We start from the raw sequence: 21,244 nt of genomic DNA, 5'->3' as shown, positions 1-21,244 counted from the left end.
ACAAACAACATGGGAACGTTGTTAAAGGCAAACATACTGGTAGACCAAGGAAGACATCAAAGCGTCAAGATCGGAAACAAAGCAATATGTCTCCAAAACAGGAAATACACAACAAAACGAATGGGAGGAAACTGGAGTCAACGTCTGTGACCGAACTGTAAGAAACAGCCTAAAGAAAATGGGGTTTACATACAGAAAAGCTAAACGAAAGCCATCATTAACACCTAAACAGAAGAAAACAAGGTTACAATGGGCTAAGGAAAAGCAATCGTGGACTGTGGATGACAGGATGAAAGTCATATTCAGTAATGAATTGCGAATCTGCTTTGGGCAAGGTGAAGATGCTGGAACTTTTGTTTGGTGCCATTCCAATGAGATTTATAAAGATGACTGCCTGAAGAGAACATGCAAATTTCCACAGTCATTGATGATATGGGGCTGCATGTCAGGTAAAGGCACTGGGGAGATGGCTGTCATTACATCTTCAATAAATGTACAAGTTTATGTTGATATTTTGGACACTTTACTTATCCCATCAATTGAAAGGATGCTTGGGGATGATGAAATCAATTTTCAAGATGATAATATATCCTGCCATAGAGCAAAAATTGTGAACACATTCCTTGAAAAATGACACATAAGGTCAATGTCATGGCCTGCAAATAGTCCGGATCTCAATCCAATTGAAAATCTTTGGTGGAAGTTGAAGAAAATGGTCCATGACAAGGCTCCAACCTACAAAGCTGATCTGGCAACAGAGAAAGTTGGAGCCAGACTGATGAAGAGTACTGTTTGACACTCATTCAGTAGATGCCTCAGAGACTGCAAGCTGTTATAAAAGCCTGAGGTGGTGCAACAAAATACTAGTGATGTGTTAATTTTTTCCTCAGAATTGAGTGATTCCATAATTTTTCCCCTATGCTTGGTTTAATAAAGTAACCATTACTGACTACCACATTTTTTGTTCTTGATTTCTTTTAGTGTTTCGTAAAGCCAGAAAGTTGCCATTTGAAATTACTTTAGTTTTCTGCCATGTCTCTGATCTGCTTTTTTTCTACAAAATTAAACAATTGAATGAACATCCTCCAAGGCCGGTGATTCCATAATTTTTGCCAGGGGTTGTACATTACATTACTGATCCTGAGTTACATCCTGTATTATACTCCAGAGCTGCACTCACTATTCTGCTGGTGCAGTCACTGTGTACATACTGTACATTACTGATCCTGAGTTACATCCTGTATTATACCCCAGAGCTGCACTCACTATTCTGCTGGTGCAGTCACTGTGTACATACATTACTGATCCTGCACTGATCCTGAGTTACATCCTGTATTATACTCCAGAGCTGCACTCACTATTCTGCTGGTGCAGTCACTGTGTACATACATTACATTACTGATCCTGAGTTATATCCTGTATTATACCCCAGAGCTGCACTCACTATTCTGTTGGTGCAGTCACTGTGTTCATACATTACTGATCCTGTACTGATCCTGAGTTACATCCTGTATTATACCAGAGCTGCACTCACTATTCTGCTGGTGCAGTCACTGTCTACATACATTACTGATCCTGAGTTACATCCTCTATGATACCCCAGAGCTGCACTCACTGTATTCATACATTACTGATCCTGTACTGATCCTGAGTTACATCCTGTATTATACCCCAGAGCTGCACTCACTATTCTGCTCGTGCAGTCACTGTGTACATATATTACTGATCCTGAGTTACCTCGTGTATTATACTCCAGAGCTGCACACACTATTCTGCTGGTGCAGTCACTGTGTACATACATTACATTACTGATCCTGTACTGATCCTGAGTTACATCCTGTATTATACTCCAGAGCTGCACTCACTATTCAGCTGGTGCAGTCACTGTGTACATACATTACATTACTGATCCTGAGTTACCTCGTGTATTTTACTCCAGAGCTGCACTCACTATTCTGCTGGTGCAGTCACTGTGTACATACACTACATTACTGATCCTGTACTGATCCTGAGTTACCTCCTGTATTACACCCCAGAGCTGCACTCACTATTCTGCTGATTCCTATTAGCCTGCTGGGAGTGCTGACTTTGGGTAAACACTGTGTCTCTACCCTTTCTCACCTCCAGAGAGAGCACGAGCCTTCCTTCAGCCAAACACATGAGCATGTGGGTGAGGTGTGCGAAGCATGCTGGGGTGGCGGACATCTCCCCCTGCAGGAGATACAAAGTATTACAATATAAATCAGTGGCCCCAGGACAACACTACATATAGTTCGCACCATCTTGTCCCTCATTACCTTCGGATCTCCAACCACGGAGTCATATCCGGCTGCGACCAACACAAGCTGAGGCTGGAACTACAAAGAAAAAAAAAATTAAGTTGTCCATAGAAAGTTAATTACACTAGTTCTGATCCCCCCATTCCTATGTACCGACCTCGTAGGAGACAGGCAGGAGGAGGTGCAGGAAGGCTGTGATGAAGTCTGGGTCACTCATTCCAGTCTGTGGGGTACACAAAGCATTAGGGGTTGGGATGGGCACGGTCAATGTCAGAGGAAGGCCCGCTCCTGGCCGAACAACCGCGGTGCTCCTGTGGTGGAGGCTCCAGGTACTGCAGACAGTCCCATAACACTGAGCTGCAGTACCAGGCACGGCCACTACTAACATTAGGGCGCTGTGACTCCGGCACAACGAAGGGGAACCAACTGCTCGCTGTCATATGCTCCGCTAAACCGCGGTGAGGATGGAAGTAGGACCCTTACCCACGGGATATTGATATCCTATTTTAAAGATAACCCCTTTAAGGGCATCCCCGTCAATGTCAATATGCGCAACTATGACCACAGCCTCATTCATACCTTATTCCAAGGCACATTTATGTTATATTGCTCGCCCCTCTCCTTCCCCACAGCAGTGCTGGAAGACTCCACCAGATGTGGCCAAAATTCTCCATTTTCATAGCGATGAATAGAAAAATAAAGGACACTAAACGGAGGACGAGAAATGAGGTCAGGAAGGGACAATTCAGACTAAACGTATGGCGGTTATTATGCGCCAATCCCAGCACAAACGGTTACAGAATAAACTTCTGTCTGCAGCTACCACTGGGGGGAGCTCCGGAGCAGCCTGTATACAGTGTCACCATTCAGCTGAGTGTGTGCAGCCAGCTCCCTCTAGTGGTGGTCAATGAAATAATACCAAGCCACATACACACCTGGGGTCGCTCTCAAATATAAACTGTGTGCCTTGTCCATGATGAACGTCCCAGTCCACAATGAGGACCCTGGAGAGGAGAACACAGGTCAGAGTCTGACGCAGGGGACTAGGTCTAAGTGTCATCAAGCCTCCCCGCACTCACCGCTTCACCCCGTGCTGGCGCTGAGCATATCTGGCAGCAATGGCTAGCTGGTTAAACATGCAGTAACCGTTCATCTGGTCCCTGAAGGCGTGGTGCCCTGGGGGACTGTGAAAAGGAAAAGCAGACATACTTGTAAAGGGGTGTACAGACTTTTGAACCCAACATTTTTATTGTGGTCATCCAAAATAAAAAATTGAGCAACTTAGACAAAAAAGCCTACTCTAATACAACATACAGCTGTGTATACAGCCCTGGCGCAGACCTATGTGTCGCCATAGTTACAGACTACAAACAAGCCCTGAGTAGTTGGTTATTCCACTCCTTATATGTCATCACCTGCAGACAGTAGATGAGATCAGGAAGTGACAACGCGGAGATCGTGTGCAGTCTGTGACCACAGAGACGGGCCAGCAGAAGAGGCAACCTTCAGATTATCGCCTTTATTAATGGCTTCTCAGCATGTGAAGTGTATTCTCCACCAATAACATTACACATATTAGTACATCATCATGGCTTACCGCACCACCGCCAAACCGTTACGGATCTCCCGGCTCACCACCTTATCCACTAACTGCAGCACAGAGCCGGCGGCCACACGGGAACCAGAGAAGGACAGCTAAGGGGAAAGTCAGAAAAGCACTGATTATAGGGAGCTCAATACAATGGAGTGTAAGATGGAACTTGCCACATCGCTAATCCACCCTCACAGTCTGAAGAATGGGGAGCGCAGCTCTGGAGTATAAGGCTGTGTTCACACACAGTTTTTTTTCGCGGTTTTTCCCGCAGATTTGCCAAAAAATCCGCGAAAAAGAAGCTTCCCATTCATTCCTACGCATTTAGCAGTTTTTGTGCACATTGATAATAATAATAAATTGTATTTCTATAGCGCTGACATATTCCGCAGCACTTTACATTTCACAGGGGATTTGTACAGACAATAGACATTACAGCATAACAATAATCACATACAGTAGATTATAACAAATACCAAGAGGAGTGAGGGCCCTGCTCGCAAGCTTACAGTCTATGAGGAAAGAGGGAGACACGAAAGGTGGGTGGTAACAGTTGCCCTGATTGTATGGACCAGCCATAATGTTAAGTGTGTGACAGTACAGACACAGAGGGCTAATGGATGCATAAAGCATGTTGGAACATGATGCGGGGAACCTGGTTATGGTAAAACTTTTGGCTCTGCCACACAGGGATAGATTAGGTTAATGTGTTGAGGCGATAGGTCAGTCTGAATAAATGTGTTTTCAGGGCACGCTTAAAATTGTGGGGATTGGGGACTAATCGTATTGACCTGGGAAGTGCATTCCAAAGAATTGGCGCGGCACGTGTAAAGTCTTGGAGACAGGAGTGGGAGGTTCTGACTATTGAGGATGCTAACCTCAGGTCATCAGCAGAACGGAGGGCGCGGGTAGGGTGGTATACTGAAACAAGGGAGGAGATGTAGGGTGGTGCTGAGCTATGGAGGGCTTTGTGGGTGAGGGTAATAAGTTTGTACTGGATTCTGGAGTGGATGGGTAGCCAGTGTAGTGACTGGCACAAGGTAGAGGCATCGGTGTAACGGTTGGCGAGGAATATGATCCTGGCAGCTGCATTCAAGACAGATTGGAGAGGGGAGAGTTTGGTAAGAGGGAGACCGATTAGAAGAGAGTTACAATAGTCCAGACGAGAATGAATAAGAGAAACAGTAAGAGTTTTTGCAGAGTCAAAAGTAAGAAAAGGTCGAATTCTAGAAATGTTTTTGAGGTGCAGATGACAAGAGCGAGCCAGTGATCGAATGTGGGGGGTAAAGGAAAGCTCGGAATCAAGTATGACCCCAAGACAGAGGGCATGTTGCTGGGGAGTAATAGTGGAACCACACACGGAAATGGCAATGTCGGGTATAGGTACATTAGTAGCGGGAGGAAACACAAGGAGTTCAGTCTTTGACAGGTTCAGTTTCAGATAGAGGGAGGACATGATGTTAGACACAGCGTTTAGACAATCGCCGGTGTTTTCTAGAAAGGCTGGCGTGATGTCAAGAGAAGAAGCGTATAATTGGGTGTCATCAGCATAGAGATGGTACTGGAAACCAAATCTACTGATTGTCTGACCAATAGGGGCAGTGTACAAAGAGAAGAGGAGGGGGTCTAGAACCGATCCTTGAGGAACCCCAACAGTAAGGGGAAGGTGAGAGGAGGAGGAACCGGCAAAAGATACAGTAAAGGAGCGGTCGGAGAGATAGGAGGAGAACCAGGAGAGAACGGTGTCCTTGAGGCCAATGGAACGGATCATAGTGAGGAGGAGCTGATGATCCACAGTGTCGAATGCTGCAGAGAGATCCAAGAGAATTAGCATGGAGTAGTGACCATTTGATTTAGCTGTTAGTAACGTTGAAGCGTTTTTTTACCGCAAAAAAAAACGCATTGCGGTAAAAAACGCAGCATGCTCATTAATTTCGCGGATTTTTCCGCGTTTCTGGCTTGTTCAATGCGTTTTGAAAACGCGCAGGAAAAAAACGCATCAAAAACGGCGCGGAAAACACGAAGACAAAAAAGGCGCGGTTTCTGGGAAGGGAGTCAGGATTTTGAGCAGAAATTTTCTGCTACGTGTGCACTTAGCCTAATACAGGATGTAACTCAGGATCAGTAATGTAATGTATGTACACAGTGACTGCACCAGCAGAATAGTGAGTGCAGCTCTGGGGTATAATACAGGATGTAACTCAGGATCAGTACTGTAATGTATGTACTCAGTGACTGCACCAGCAGAATAGTGAGTGCGGCTCTGGGGTATAATACAGGATGCAACTCAGGATCAGTACAGGATAAGTAATGTAATGTATGTACACAGTGACTGCACCAGCAGAATAGTGAGTACAGCTCTGGAGTATAATACAGAATGTAACTCAGGATCAGTACAGGATCAGTAATGTAATGTATGTACACAGTGAATGCACCAAAAGAATAGTGAGTGCAGCTCTGGAGTATAATACAGGATGTAACTCAGGATCAGTAATGTAATGTATGTACACAGTGACTGCACCAGCAGAATACTGAGTGCAGCTCTGGGGTATAATACAGGATGTAACTCAGAATCAGTACAGGATAAGTAATGTAATGTATGTACACAGTGACTGCACCAGCAGAATAGTGAGTGCAGCTATGGGGTATAATACAGGATGTAACTCAGGATCAGTACAGGAAAAGTAATGTAAAGTATGTACACAGTGACTGCACGAGCAGAATAGTGAGTGCAGCTCTGGGGTATAATACAGGATGTAACTCAGGATCAGTAATGTAAGTTCACAGTGACTGCACCAGCAGAATAGTGAGTACAGCTCTGGAGTATAATACAGAATGTAACTCAGGATCAGTACAGGATCAGTAATGTAATTTATGTACACAGTGACTGCACCAGCAGAATAGTGAGTGCAGCTCTGGGATATAATACAGGATGTAACTCAGGATCAGTACTGTAATGTATGTACTCAGTGACTGCACCAGCAGAATAGTGAGTGCGGCTCTGGGGTATAATACAGGATGCAACTCAGGATCAGTACAGGATAAGTAATGTAATGTATGTACACAGTGACTGCACCAGCAGAATAGTGAGTACAGCTCTGGAGTATAATACAGAATGTAACTCAGGATCAGTACAGGATCAGTAATGTAATGTATGTACACAGTGAATGCACCAAGAGAATAGTGAGTGCAGCTCTGGAGTATAATACAGGATGTAACTCAGGATCAGTACAGGAAAAGTAATGTAAAGTATGTACACAGTGACTGCACCAGCAGAATAGTGAGTACAGCTCTGTTTATAATACAGAATGTAACTCAGGATCAGTACAGGATCAGTAATGTAATTTATGTACACAGTGACTGCACCAGCAGAATAGTGAGTGCAGCTCTGGGATATAATACAGGATGTAACTCAGGATCAGTACAGGATCAGTAATGTAATGTATGTACACAGTGACTGCACCAGCAGAATAGTGAGTGCAGCTCTGGGATATAATACAGGATGTAACTCAGGATCAGTACAGGATCAGTAATGTAATGTATGTACACAGTGACTGCACCAGCAGAATAGTGAGTGCAGCTCTGGGATATAATACAGGATGTAACTCAGGATCAGTACTGTAATGTATGTACACAGTGACTGCACCAGCAGAATAGTGAGTGCAGCTCTGGGGTATAATACAGGATGTAACTCAGGATCAGTACAGGGTAAGTAATTTAATATATGTACACAGTGACTGCACCAGCAGAATAGTGAGTGCAGCTCTGGAGTATAATACAGGATGTAACTCAGGGTCAGTAATGTAATGTATGTACACAGTGACTGCACCAGCAGAATAGTGAGTGCAGCTCTGGAGTTTAATACAGGATGTAACTTAGGATCAGTAATGTAATGTATGTACACAGTGACTGCACCAGCAGAATAGTGAGTACAGCTCTGGAGTATAATACAGAATGTAACTCAGGATCAGTAATGTAATGTATGTACACAGTGACTGCACCAGCAGAATACTGAGTGCAGCTCTGGGGTATAATACAGGATGTAACTCAGGATCAGTACAGGATAAGTAATGTAATATATGTACACAGTGACTGTACCAGCAGAATAGTGAGTGCAGCTCTGGGGTATAATACAGGATGTAACTCAGGATCAGTACATGAAAAGTAATGTAAAGTATGTACACAGTGACTGCACGAGCAGAATAGTGAGTGCAGCTCTGGAGTATAATACAGAATGTAACTCAGGATCAGTACAGGATCAGTAATGTAATTTATGTACACAGTGACTGCACCAGCAAAATAGTGAGTGCAGCTCTGGGATATAATACAGGATGTAACTCAGGATCAGTACAGGATCAGTACTGTAATGTATGTACACAGTGACTGCACCAGCAGAATAGTGAGTGCAGCTCTGGGATATAATACAGGATGTAACTCAGGATCAGTACTGTAATGTATGTACACAGTGACTGCACCAGCAGAATAGTGAGTGCAGCTCTGGGGTATAATACAGGATGTAACTCAGGATCAGTACAGGGTAAGTAATTTAATATATGTACACAGTGACTGCACCAGCAGAATACTGAGTGCAGCTCTGGGGTATAATACAGGATGTAACTCAGGATCAGTACAGGATAAGTAATGTAATATATGTACACAGTGACTGTGCCAGCAGAATAGTGAGTGCAGCTCTGGGGTATAATACAGGATGTAACTCAGGATCAGTACATGAAAAGTAATGTAAAGTATGTACACAGTGACTGCACGAGCAGAATAGTGAGTGCAGCTCTGGAGTATAATACAGAATGTAACTCAGGATCAGTACAGGATCAGTAATGTAATTTATGTACACAGTGACTGCACCAGCAGAATAGTGAGTGCAGCTCTGGGGTATAATACAGGATGTAACTCAGGATCAGTACAGGGTAAGTAATTTAATATATGTACACAGTGACTGCACCAGCAGAATAGTGAGTGCAGCTCTGGAGTTTAATACAGGATGTAATGTAGGATCAGTAATGTAATGTATGTACACAGTGACTGCACCAGCAGAATAGTGAGTACAGCTCTGGAGTATAATACAGAATGTAACTCATGATCAGTTCATGATCAACAATGTAAAGTATGTACACTGTGACTGCACCAGCAGAATAGTGAGTGCAGCTCTGGGGTATAATACAGGATGTAACTCAGGATCAGTACTGTAATGTATGTTCACAGTGACTGCACCAGCAGAATAGTGAGTACAGCTCTGGAGTATAATACAGAATGTAACTCAGGATCAGTACAGGATCAGTAATGTAATTTATGTACACAGTGACTGCACCAGCAGAATAGTGAGTACAGCTCTGGAGTATAATACAGAATGTAACACAGGATCAGTAATGTAATTTATGTACACAGTGACTGCACCAGCAGAATAGTGAGTGCAGCTCTGGGATATAATACAGGATGTAACTCAGGATCAGTACTGTAATGTATGTACACAGTGACTGCACCAGCAGAATAGTGAGTACAGCTCTGGAGTATAATACAGAATGTAACTCAGGATCAGTACAGGATCAGTAATGTAATGTATGTACACAGTGACTGCACCAGCAGAATAGTGAGTGCAGCTCTGGGGTATAATACAGGATGTAACTCAGGATCAGTACAGGGTAAGTAATTTAATATATGTACACAGTGACTGCAACAGCAGAATAGTGAGTGCAGCTCTGGAGTATAATACAGGATGTAACTCAGGATCAGTAATGTAATGTATGTACACAGTGACTGCACCAGCACAATAGTGAGTGCAGCTCTGGGGTATAATACTGGATGTAACTCAGGATCAGTAATGTAATGTATGTACACAGTGACTGCACCAGCACAATAGTGAGTGCAGCTCTGGGGTATAATACTGGATGTAACTCAGGATCAGTACATGATCAGTAATGTATGTACACAGTGTCTGCTCCAGCAGAATAGTGAGTGCAGGTCTGGAGTATAATAAAGGCTGTAACTCAGGATCAGTAATGTAATGTATGTACACAGTGACTGCACCAGCAGAATAGTGAGTGCAGCTCTGGAGTATAATACAGGATGTAACTCAGGATCAGTAATGTAATGTATGTACACAGTGACTGCACCAGCTGAATAGTGAGTGCAGCTCTGGAGAATAATACAGGAATTGCAAGAATTTACCACTGTATATGAAGTAGGCAGAGACTCACTGGGTGCAGGTAGACCGAGTCATATTTGTCTGATAGTGCTCGCAGCTCTTCCTCTGTCATTTTTTGTGTGGATTTCATTAACTCTACATATTCTTTGCTGAAAATTAATAAACAGGAAAAAAAATAAAATTCATGCTTTAGTTTCCTTTGTTCTAATGCTGCTTTCACATTTGTGTCTGTTTGCGCAGCGTTTCAGCCGCAGCAATCCGCATGCGTCATGTTTCCCTGTCGTTAACATGGTGTACGCAGGGACAAGCGTTTGCATGAAAACGCGTATGCATGGGTCGTTTCGTGGTGCGCAGCGTGGTCCGGCAAACGCATCATGTTGCATTTTTTGAGGCGTCAAAAATCCGTCAAATATGCGCATGCAGATGAATCTGTAAAAAAAGCATTACTGTCTATGGAAACGCATGCGTATGCAAGGACATGATTACGCATGCGTTTTTCACATAATCATGTCCGGGAAATGAGACACGCTCCGTAAACATGCGTTTGTATGCATTTTGACATGCGTTTGCGCATGTAGACGATACGCTGCGCACACAAACGCTAATGTGAACCTAGCCTTAGATTGGCAAAAATCACTTATCTCATACCTGTGAACCAGCAACAGCTCCTCCTCCGATGCTTCCCGCGCCTGCAGAGATAGTCACATGGTCACTGTAATGTCTCTTTCTTTCTAATTGAACTTCACTGACCAGACATCACCACTCACCGGCACCGACGTGCAGCGCTCCAACAGCCCATACTCCACTAGTTTTTCCTTCACAGCCAAAAGACGAGAAGGACACTCAGGAAACCTGGTAAAGAAGGAATAAAATGCATGGCCAAAAAGTTTATAGGTGAAATGCTGTATGTGCACTCCACTAGGGGGAGCACACTATATACTAATTATACACTGAACTCAAGGATAATGTAGAATTCAGTGCGAGATCCCCCTAGTGGTGGCTGCTGACATAATCTAATGAAATATCTCCCTCTAGTGGTGACTGCACACTGAATCTTATCATGTATCTCTTTATACATGGCACGCCAACTAGGGGTGACGTCATACAAAATATCATGTACTGTATCTCTGAATGTAGGGAGCTCCCCCAAGTGATGGCTGCAGTCAGGATCTTATCATGTAGCTCTGTATTCAGAGAGCTCCCCATAGTGGTGGCTGCGGCCAAAATATCATCTATCTCTGAATATAGGGAGCTCCCCCAAGTGATGGCTGCAGACAGGATCTTATGTATCTCTGTATACTGGGAGCTCCCCCTAGTGGTGGATGCAGTCAGGATCTTATGTATCTCTGTATGCTGGGAGCTCCCCCTAGTGGTGGCTGCACTCAGGATCTTATCATGTATCTCTGTACAGTGAAATCCACCTACTATTGGTCGCTGCAGACAGCATATTATCATTTAACGCTGTATACAAGGAGCTCCCCCTAGTGGTGGCTGCAGACAGGATCTTATGTATCTCTGTATACTGGAAGCTCCCCCTAGTGGTGGCTGCAGACAGGATCTTATGTATCTCTGTATGCTGGGAGCTCCCCCTAGTGGTGGCTGCACTCAGGATCTTATGTATCTCTGTATGCTGGGAGCTCCCCCTAGTGGTGGCTGCACTCAGGATCTTATGTATCTCTGTATACAGTGAAATCCACCTAGTGGTCGCTGCAGACAGCATATTATCATGTAACGCTGTATACAGGGAGCTCCCCCTAGTGGTGGCTGCAGACAGTATCTTATCATGTATCTCTGTATATAGTGAAATCCACCTAGTGGTCGCTGCAGACAGCATATCATTTAACGCTGTATACAGGGAGCACCCCCTTGTGGTGGCTTCTGACAGAATTGTATCCTGTATCCCTGTATACAGCGAGTTATCCCTAGTAGTGGCAGCAAACAGAATCTTATGTATCTCTCTATACAGGGAGCTCCCCCTAGAGGTGGCTGCAGACAAAACAGCTATGCAGCTGACTTGCAGAAGAACAGGCCTTTTCACACATACAGACATATTAATAGATTCAGTCATATAGAATGTTGGATCTAATTGCAACATAGCGATAAAAGGAGAAGAAATACAATCATGTGCAAAATATTACTTATCATCCCAGAGACAGAAGAATTCAGTCATTCGGTCGTCATAAACCAGGCCTGTTCCTACTGCAGGAAGCTCTGTACCCAGGTGCTGGGAGGGAAGAGAAGAAATATATTCACAAGACGTGAACATGTAAGACAGGTCATCAGATAACCTAGGGGGCTCCACTGAGCGGATACCACTCCTGCATTTCTAATCCCATACAGAGTTACATCCTGTGCTTTACTCCAGAGCTGCACTCATTCTGCTAGCTGTTATTGGAAACAGCAAGTGTTTAGTCAGACACAGCCATACCAACTTGGATACGCTTATATAAAGAAATAGTCAGTTCTATGACTCATGGAAATCACCAGAGAAAGCTCTGCGCAGACAATCTGCAATATCAAGAACATTTCATCTCTCAAGCCTAATAAAAAGTGACTGCACCAGCAGAATAGTGAGTGTAGCTCTGGAGTACAATCCAGGATGTAACTCAGGAACAGTAATGTACAGTCATGGCCAAAAGTTTTAAGAATGACACACATATTAATTTTTACAAAGTCTACTGCTTCATTTTTTCTAATGGCAATTTGCATATACTCCAGAATGTTATAAAGAGTGATCAGCTTAACAGCAGTTACTTGCAAAGTCAATATTTGCCTAGAAAATGAACTTTATCCCCCAAAACACATTTCAACATCATTGCAGCCCTGCCTTAAAAGGACCAGCTAACATCGTTTCAGTGATTGCTCCATTAACACAGGTGTGGGTGTTGATGAGGACAGGGCAGGACATCAATCTGTCATGATTAAGTAAGAATGACACCACTGGACACTTTAAAAGGAGGCTGGTGCTTGGCATCATTGTTTCTCTTCTGTTAACCATGGTTATCTCTAAAGAAACATGTGCAGTCATCATTGCACTGCACAAAAATGGCCTAACAGGGAAGAGTATCGCAGCTAGAAAGATTGCACCTCAGTCAACAATCTATCGCATCATCAAGAACTTCAAGGAGAGAGGTTCCCTTGTTGCCAAAAAGGCTCCAGGGCTCCCAAGAAAGACCAGCAAGCGCCAGGACCGTCTCTTAAAAGTGTTTCAGCTGCGGGATCGGGCTACCAGCAGTGCAGAGCTTGCTCAGGAATGGCAGCAGGCAGGTGAGTGCATCTGCACGCACTGTGAGGCGGAGAGTCTTGGAGCAAGGCCTGGTCTCAAGGAGGGCAGCAAAGAAGCCACTTCTCTCCAGGAAAAACATCATGGGCAGACTGATATTCTGCAAGAGGTACAGGGAGTGGACTGCTGAGGACTGGGGTAAAGTCTGATGAATCCCCTTTTCGATTGTTTGGGACATCTGGAAAATGGATAATTCGGAGACCAGGTGAGCGCTACCACCAGTCTTGTCTCATGCCAACTGTCAAGCATCCTGAAACCATTCATGTGTGGGGTTGCTTCTCAGCCAAGGGAATGGGCTCTCTCTCAGTCTTGCCTAAAAACACAGCCATGAATAAAGAATGGTACCAGAATGTCCTCCAAGAGCAACTTCTCCCAACCGTCCAAGAGCAGTTTGGCGATCAACAATGCCTTTTTCAACATGATGGAGCACCTTGCCATAAAGCAAAGGTGATAACTAAATGGCTCAGGGAACAAAACAGAGATTTTGGGACCATGGCCTGGAAACTCCCCAGATCTTAATCCCATTGAGAACTTGTGGTCAATCATCAAGAGACGGGTGGACAAACAAAAACCTTCAAATTCAGAAAAAATAAAAGCATTGATTTTGCAAGAATGGACTGCTATCAGTCAGGATTTGATCCAGAAGTTGATTGAGAGCATGCCAGGGAGAATTGCTGAGGTCCTGAAGAAGAAGGGTCAACACTGCAAATATTGACTTACTACATTAACTCATTCTGTCAATATAACCTTTTGTTACTCATAATATGATTGCAATTATATTTCTGTATGTGATAAAAACATCTGACAAACACACATAAAAACCAGAGGACAGCAGATCATGTGAAAATATAATATTTGTGTCATTCTCTAAACTTTTGGCCATGACTGTAATGTGTGTACACAGTGACTGTAATGTGTGTACACAGTGACTGTCACTCCACCAGCAGAATAGTGAGTGTAGCTCTGGAGTATAATCCAGGATGTAACTCAGGAACAGTAATGTAATGTATGTACACAGTGACTGCACCAGCAGAATAGTGAGTGCAGCTCTGGAGTATAAAACAGGAGGTAACTCAGGATCAGTAATGTAATGTATGTACACAGTGACTGCACCAGCAGAATAGGGAGTGCAGCTCTGGAGTATAATACAGGATGTAACTCAGGATCAGTAATGTATGTACACAGTGACTGCACCAGCAGAATAGGGAGTACAGCTCTGGAGTATAATACAGGATGTAACTCAGGATCAGTAATGTATGTTCACAGTGACTGCACCAACAGAATAGTGAGTGCAGCTCTGGAGTATAATACAGGAGGTAACTCAGGATCAGTAATGTAATGTATGTACACAGTGACTGCACCAGCAGAATAGTGAGTGCAGCTCTGAAGTATAATACAGGATGTAACTCAGGATCAGTAATGTAATGTATGTACACAGTGACTGCACCAGCAGAATAGTAAGTGCAGCTCTGGAGTATAATACAGGAGGTAACTCAGGATCAGTAATGTAATGTATGTACACAGTGACTGCACCAGCAGAATAGTGAGTGCAGCTCTGGAGTATAATACAGGAGGTAACTCAGGATCAGTAATGTAATGTATGTACACAGTGACTGCACCAGCAGAATAGTGAGTGCAGCTCTGAAGTATAATACAGGATGTAACTCAGGATCAGTAATGTAATGTATGTACACAGTGACTGCACCAGCAGAATAGTGAGTGCAGCTCTGGAGTATAATACAGGAGGTAACTCAGGATCAGTAATGTAATGTATGTACACAGTGACTGCACCAGCAGAATAGTGAGTGCAGCTCTGGAGTATAATACAGGAGGTAACTCAGGATCAGTAATGTAATGTATGTACACAGTGACTGCACCAGCAGAATAGGGAGTGCAGCTCTGGAGTATAATACAGGATGTAACTCAGGATCAGTACAGGATCAGTAATGTAATGTATGTACACAGTGACTGCACCAACAGAATAGTGAGTGCAGCTCTGGAGTATAATACAGGATGTAACTCAGGATCAGTACAGGATCAGTAATGTATGTACACTGTGACTGCACCAGCAGAATAGTGAGAGCAGCTCTGGAGTATAATACAGGATGTAACTCAGGATCAGTAATGTAATGTATGTACACAGTGACTGCACCAACAGAATAGTGAGTGCAGCTCTGGAGTATAATACAGGATGTAACTCAGGATCAGTAATGTAACGTATGTACACAGTGACTGCACTGTTGTGAGCTCATTTTCTCGTTCACCTTTGATGTCCGATGAACTCCTTCTGCTGGTGAAAGGACGTGGTGAAACTGTTTTGGATGGGAGAAACCTGTCACCTGAACAGGTGGATTGCGATTGGACATCCGGAATCTCTGAGTGGATATAAGGCAGCCGACGCCCTGTAGGGTTGCTGGTGATTTCTCTGCTCTGACCTCCAGTTCAGTTCCTGTCTTCTAAAGCTAAGTTTTGCTCTGTTATTGTTCCATGAGATTTTGTCTGATTTGCTTAGTTTTGTGTTCTGCCAGCCCCGGCTGGGGCTCTGCTGAATTTCAATTTTTGTCCCTGATCGGTTAAATCTCTTTTGCTCTGTCTTCAGAATATATCGGAGTGCTGATATAGGGATTTAGAAGTCTAGTGACTTAAGAGCCGTTTTTCCTATCAGACGTGTTGGGACATTTTTGGTAGGGTTTTTGCGGATTGCAGCCAGCATCTTTTCTGGGGCCTATCTAGTTAGTTGGGCCCCATCGTTTGCTCTGCCTGTCTTTCTGTCTGTGTTTGTGTTTTCATCTGTTTTCACCGACAATACATGTTGGGGGCTGTCTATTGCTTTGGGGTCTGCTCTGGGGCAGTTTAGATTTCCCCTTTCTTTAGGCTTATTTAGTTCTCCGGCTGTGAAGAGGCGTCTAGGACCACCGTAGGAACGCTCCACGGCTACTGTTAGTTGTTGTGAATAGGATCAGGGGTCTGCAGTCCGCTAGCTACCAACCTCTCCAGTTTTCTGGACTTAGCTTGCATTTTTGTTTTTTCCTCCTCCGGTGACTCATTCATAACACTGCACCAGCTGAATAGTGAGTGCAGCTCTGGGGTATAATAAAGGATGTATCTCAGGATCAGTAATGTATGTACACAGTGACTCCACCAGCAGAATAGTAAGTGCAGCTCTGGAGTATAATACATGATGTAACTCAGGATCAGTACAGGATCAGTACAGGAACAGTAATGTATGTACACAGTGACTGCAACGGCAGACTAGTGAGTGCAGCTCTGGGGTATAATACAGGTTGTAACTCAGGATCAGTAAGGTAATGTATGTACACAGTGACTGCACCAGCAGAATAGTGAGTGCAGCTCTGGAGTATAATACAGGATCAGTAATGTAATGTACGTACACAGTGACTGCACCAGCAGAATAATGAGTGCAGCTCTGGAGTATAATACAGGATGTAACTCAGGATCAGTACAGGAACAGTAATGTATGTACACAGTGACTGCAACGGCAGACTAGTGAGTGCAGCTCTGGGGTATAATACAGGTTGTAACTCAGGATCAGTAATGTATGTACACAGTGACTGCACCAGCAGAATAGTGAGTGCAGCTCTGGGGTATAATACAGGATGTAACTCAGGATCAGTACAGGATCAGTACAGGAACAGTAATGTATGTACACAGTGACTGCAACGGCAGACTAGTGAGTGCAGCTCTGGGGTATAATACAGGTTGTAACTCAGGATCAGTAATGTATGTACACAGCGACTGCACCAGCAGAATAGTGAGTGCAGCTCTGGAGTATAATACAGGATCAGTAATGTAATGTACGTACACAGTGACTGCACCAGCAGAATAGTGAGTGCAGCTCTGGAGTATAATACAGGATGTAACTCAGGATCAGTAAGGTAATGTATGTACACAGTGACTGCCCCAGCAGAATAGTGAGTGCAGCTCTGGAGTATAATACAGGATCAGTAATGTAATGTACGTACACAGTGACTGCACCAGCAGAATAATGAGTGCAGCTCTGGAGTATAATACAGGATGTAACTCAGGATCAGTACAGGAACAGTAATGTATGTACACAGTGACTGCAACGGCAGACTAGTGAGTGCAGCTCTGGGGTATAATACAGGTTGTAACTCAGGATCAGTAATGTATGTACACAGTGACTGCACCAGCAGAATAGTGAGTGCAGCTCTGGGGTATAATACAGGATGTAACTCAGCATCAGTAATGTAATGTATGTACACAGTGACTGCACCATCAGAATAGTGAGTGCAGCTCTGGGGTATAATACAGGATGTAACACAGGATCAGTAATGTAATGTATGTACACAGTGACTGCACCAGCAGAATAGTGAGTGCAGCTCTGGAGTATAATACAGGATCAGTAATGTAATGTACGTACACAGTGACTGCACCAGCAGAATAGTGAGTGCAGCTCTGGAGTATAATACAGGATGTAACTCAGGATCAGTAAGGTAATGTATGTACACAGTGACTGCACCAGCAGAATAGTGAGTGCAGCTCTGGGGTATAATACAGGATGTAACTCAGGATCAGTAATGTAATGTATTTACACAGTGACTGCACCAGTAGAATAGTGAGTGCAGCTCTGGGGTATAATACAGGATGTAACTCAGGATCAGTAATGTAATGTATGTTCACAGTGACTGCACCAGCAGAATAGTGAGTGCAGCTCTGGGGTATAATACAGGATGTAACACAGGATGTAACTCAGGATCAGTAATGTGTAAACAGTGACTGCACCAGCAGAATAGTGAGTGCAGCTCTGGGGTATAATACAGGATGTAACTCAGGATCAGTAATGTATGTACACAGTGACTGCACCAGCAGAATAGAGAGTGCAGCTCTGGGGTATAATACAGGATGTAACTCGGGATCAGTACAGGATCAGTAATGTATGTACACTGTGACTGCACCAGCAGAATAGTGAGTGCAGCTCTGGGGTATAATACAGGATGTAACTCAGGATCAGTAATGTAATGTATGCACACAGTGACTGCACCAGCAAAATAGTGAGTGCAGCTCTGGGGTATAATACAGGATATAACTCAGGATCAGTAATGTATGTACACAGTGACTGCACCAGCAGAATAGTGAGTGAAGCTCGGGAGTATAATACAGGATGTAACACAGGATCAGTAATGTCATATATGTACACAGTGACTGCACCAGCAGAATAGTGAGTGCAGCTCTGGGGTATAATACAGGATGTAACTCAGGATCAGTAATGTAATATATGCACACAGTGACTGCACCAGCAGAATATTGAGTGCAGCTCTGGGGTATAATGCAAGATGTAACTCAGGATCAGTAATGTATGTACACAGTGACTGCACCAGCAGAATAGTGAGTGCAGCTCTGAGGTATGATACATTACTGATCCTGAGTTACATCCTGTAATGTATGTACACAGTGACTGCACCAGCAGAATAGTGAGTGCAGTTCTGGAGTATAATACAGGGTGTAACTCTGGATCAGTAATGTATGTACACAGTTACTGCACCAGCAGTATAGTGAGTGGAGCTCTGGAGTATAATACAGGATGTAACTCAGGATCAGTACAGGATCAGTAATGTTTGTACACAGTGACTGCACCAGCAGAATAGGGAGTGCAGCTCTGGAGTATAATACAGGATTTAACTCAGGATCAGTACAGGATCAGTAATGTAATGTATGTACCCAGTAAATGCATCAGCAGAATAGGGAGTGCAGCTCTGGGGTATGATACAGGATGTAACTCAGGATCAGTCATGTATGTACACAGTGACTGCACCAGCAGAATAGTGAGTGCAGCTCTGAGGTATGATACAGGATGTAACTCAGGATCAGTAATGTAATGTATGCACACAGTTACTGCACCAGCAGAATTGAGTGCAGCCCTGGAGTATAATACATGATGTATCTTAGGATCAGTACAGAATAAGTAATGTAATGTATGTACACAGTGACTGCACCAGCAGAATAGTGAGTGCAGCTCTGGAGTATAATACAGGATGTAACTCAGGATCAGTACAGGATCAGCAATGTAATGTATGTACACAGTGAGTGCACCAGCAGAATAGTGAGTGCAGCTCTGCAGTATAATGCAGGATGTGACTCAGGATCAGTAATGTATGTACACAGTGACTGCGCCAGCAGAATATTGAGTGCAGCTCTGGAGTATAATGCAGGATGTGACTCAGGATCAGTACAGGACCAGTAATGTTATGTATGTACACAGTGACTCCACCAGCAGAATAGTGAGTGCAGCTCTGGAGTATAATACAGGATGTAACTCAGGATCAGTAATGTATGTACACAGTGACTGCACCAGCAGAATAGTGAGTGCAACTCTGCAGTATAATGCAGGATGTGACTCAGGATCAGTAATGTAATGTATGTACACAGTGACTCCACCAGCAGAATAGTGAGTGCAGCTCTGGAGTATAATACAGGATGTAACTCAGGATCAGTAATGTATGTACACAGTGACTGCACCAGCAGAATAGTGAGTGCAGCTCTGGGGTATAATACAGGATGTAACTCAGGATCAGTACAGGATCAGTAATGTATGTACACAGTGACTGCACCAGCAGAATAGTGAGTGCAGCTCTGGAGTATAATACAGGATGTAACTCAGGATCAGTAATGTATGTACACAGTAACTGCACCAGCAGAATAGTGAGTGCAGCTCTGGAGTATAATACAGGATGTAACACAGGATCAGTACAGGATCAGTAATGTAATGTATGTACACAGTGACTGCACCAGCAGAATAGTGAGTGCAGCTCTGGAGTATAATACAGGATGTAACTCAGGATCAGTAATGTAATGTATGTACACAGTGTCTGCACCAGCAGAATAGTGAGTGCTGCTCTGGAGTATAATACAGGATGTAACACAGGATCAGTACAGGATCAGTAATGTAATGTATGTACACAGTGTCTGCACCAGCAGAATAGTGAGTGCAGCTCTGGAGTATAATACAGGATGTAACACAGGATCAGTACAGGATCAGTAATGTAATGTATGTACACAGTGACTGCACCAGCAGAATAGTGAGTGCAGCTCTGGAGTATAATACAGGATGTAACTCAGGATCAGTAATGTAATGTATGTACACAGTGACTGGACCAGCAGAATAGTGAGTGCAGCTCTGAGGTGTAACGCGGGATATAACCGTTATGTTTGCATATATTGACGATGCGTACTCTAAGTATATATCTGTTACTCACCAGTCCGTCCAGCTGGTCACAGAGCTGTCTCTCTGGGGTCTTCCTCATGTGGTAGCCTCTCCTCTTTACCTCTTGTAGACCAGGACCACCGGTGGGGGATGGCTGCCCCTTCTTTCCAGGCTTCTTCTAGGAAATGAAGTCAGTAACGAGGTGAGAGAGGTGACGGTACACAGCGGCACATAACCCGATGTGCTGCCATATAGTGCACCACAGTGCGGGACCATCGTCATACGGCATGAAGGGAAGGCAGGACATACCGAGCTGGAGGGTCCGGTTGAGCCGCCTGTTCCTCGTCTTCTGGGTGACGTCCTTTCTGGAGGAGAGGCCATGGTCTCCTGGTCGCAGCCCCTGGACCTGCAGGACTGAGCGAGGAGATGGGTGAGGAGGTGGGAGGAATGTCAGCTGCCAGGGTCCGGGCCGGACTGACGGACCGTGGCCCCTCTCGCCCTGTACAGCGGGCGCACACCTCACTGTACACAGCCGTTATTCAGGAGCCCAGGGTGCATCTCTCCAATGGGCTGAATCCACCTCTGCATTCACTGTCCCTCATGCTTTACACTGCCGCTCTGCCATACCGTAACGCCGATATGATTAGGGCAGCGCTGACACCAACGTCTTGCAGTCAGGTGTGTACAGTGGCTAGCGACAGGGCGGTACCGCAGCGCAGATCCCGGCGGCTGCTGCACTCACTACTAA

The 21,244-nt window shown here is 44.3% G+C and overlaps 1 protein-coding gene across 7 annotated transcripts in view; it reads right to left on the bottom strand.

Moving 5' to 3' along the window:
* HDAC6 (histone deacetylase 6) overlaps positions 1-21,244 on the bottom strand; it is a 35,835-nt gene that overhangs the window by 8,215 nt on the left and 6,376 nt on the right. For 3 of the 7 annotated variants that reach the window (XM_073541319.1, XM_073541322.1, XM_073541323.1), the window contains exons 2-14: positions 20,806-20,910; positions 20,549-20,674; positions 12,169-12,254; positions 10,798-10,882; positions 10,679-10,719; positions 10,083-10,179; positions 3,877-3,974; positions 3,359-3,463; positions 3,215-3,283; positions 2,859-2,985; positions 2,437-2,502; positions 2,298-2,357; positions 2,122-2,211 (exon numbers count right to left, since the gene is read on the bottom strand). In XM_073541319.1, coding sequence (XP_073397420.1) covers positions 2,122-2,211; positions 2,298-2,357; positions 2,437-2,502; positions 2,859-2,985; positions 3,215-3,283; positions 3,359-3,463; positions 3,877-3,974; positions 10,083-10,179; positions 10,679-10,719; positions 10,798-10,882; positions 12,169-12,254; positions 20,549-20,674; positions 20,806-20,910 — 1,155 coding nt within the window. Of the gene's footprint in view, positions 1-2,121; positions 2,212-2,297; positions 2,358-2,436; positions 2,503-2,858; positions 2,986-3,214; positions 3,284-3,358; positions 3,464-3,876; positions 3,975-10,082; positions 10,180-10,678; positions 10,720-10,797; positions 10,883-12,168; positions 12,255-20,548; positions 20,675-20,805; positions 20,911-21,014; positions 21,226-21,244 lie in introns of those variants that run through there. The other 4 variants (XM_073541324.1, XM_073541326.1, XM_073541325.1 and 1 more) reach the window with 4 other exon arrangements.

The sequence above is a fragment of the Dendrobates tinctorius genome, unplaced genomic scaffold (assembly GCF_039654945.1).
Source record: "Dendrobates tinctorius isolate UK_male_01 unplaced genomic scaffold, ASM3965494v1 ptg000120l, whole genome shotgun sequence".
Taxonomy (NCBI): Eukaryota; Metazoa; Chordata; class Amphibia; order Anura; family Dendrobatidae; genus Dendrobates; species Dendrobates tinctorius.
The sequence above is the reverse complement of the archived record's forward strand: the minus strand, read 5'-3'. Positions and strand labels throughout refer to the sequence as shown.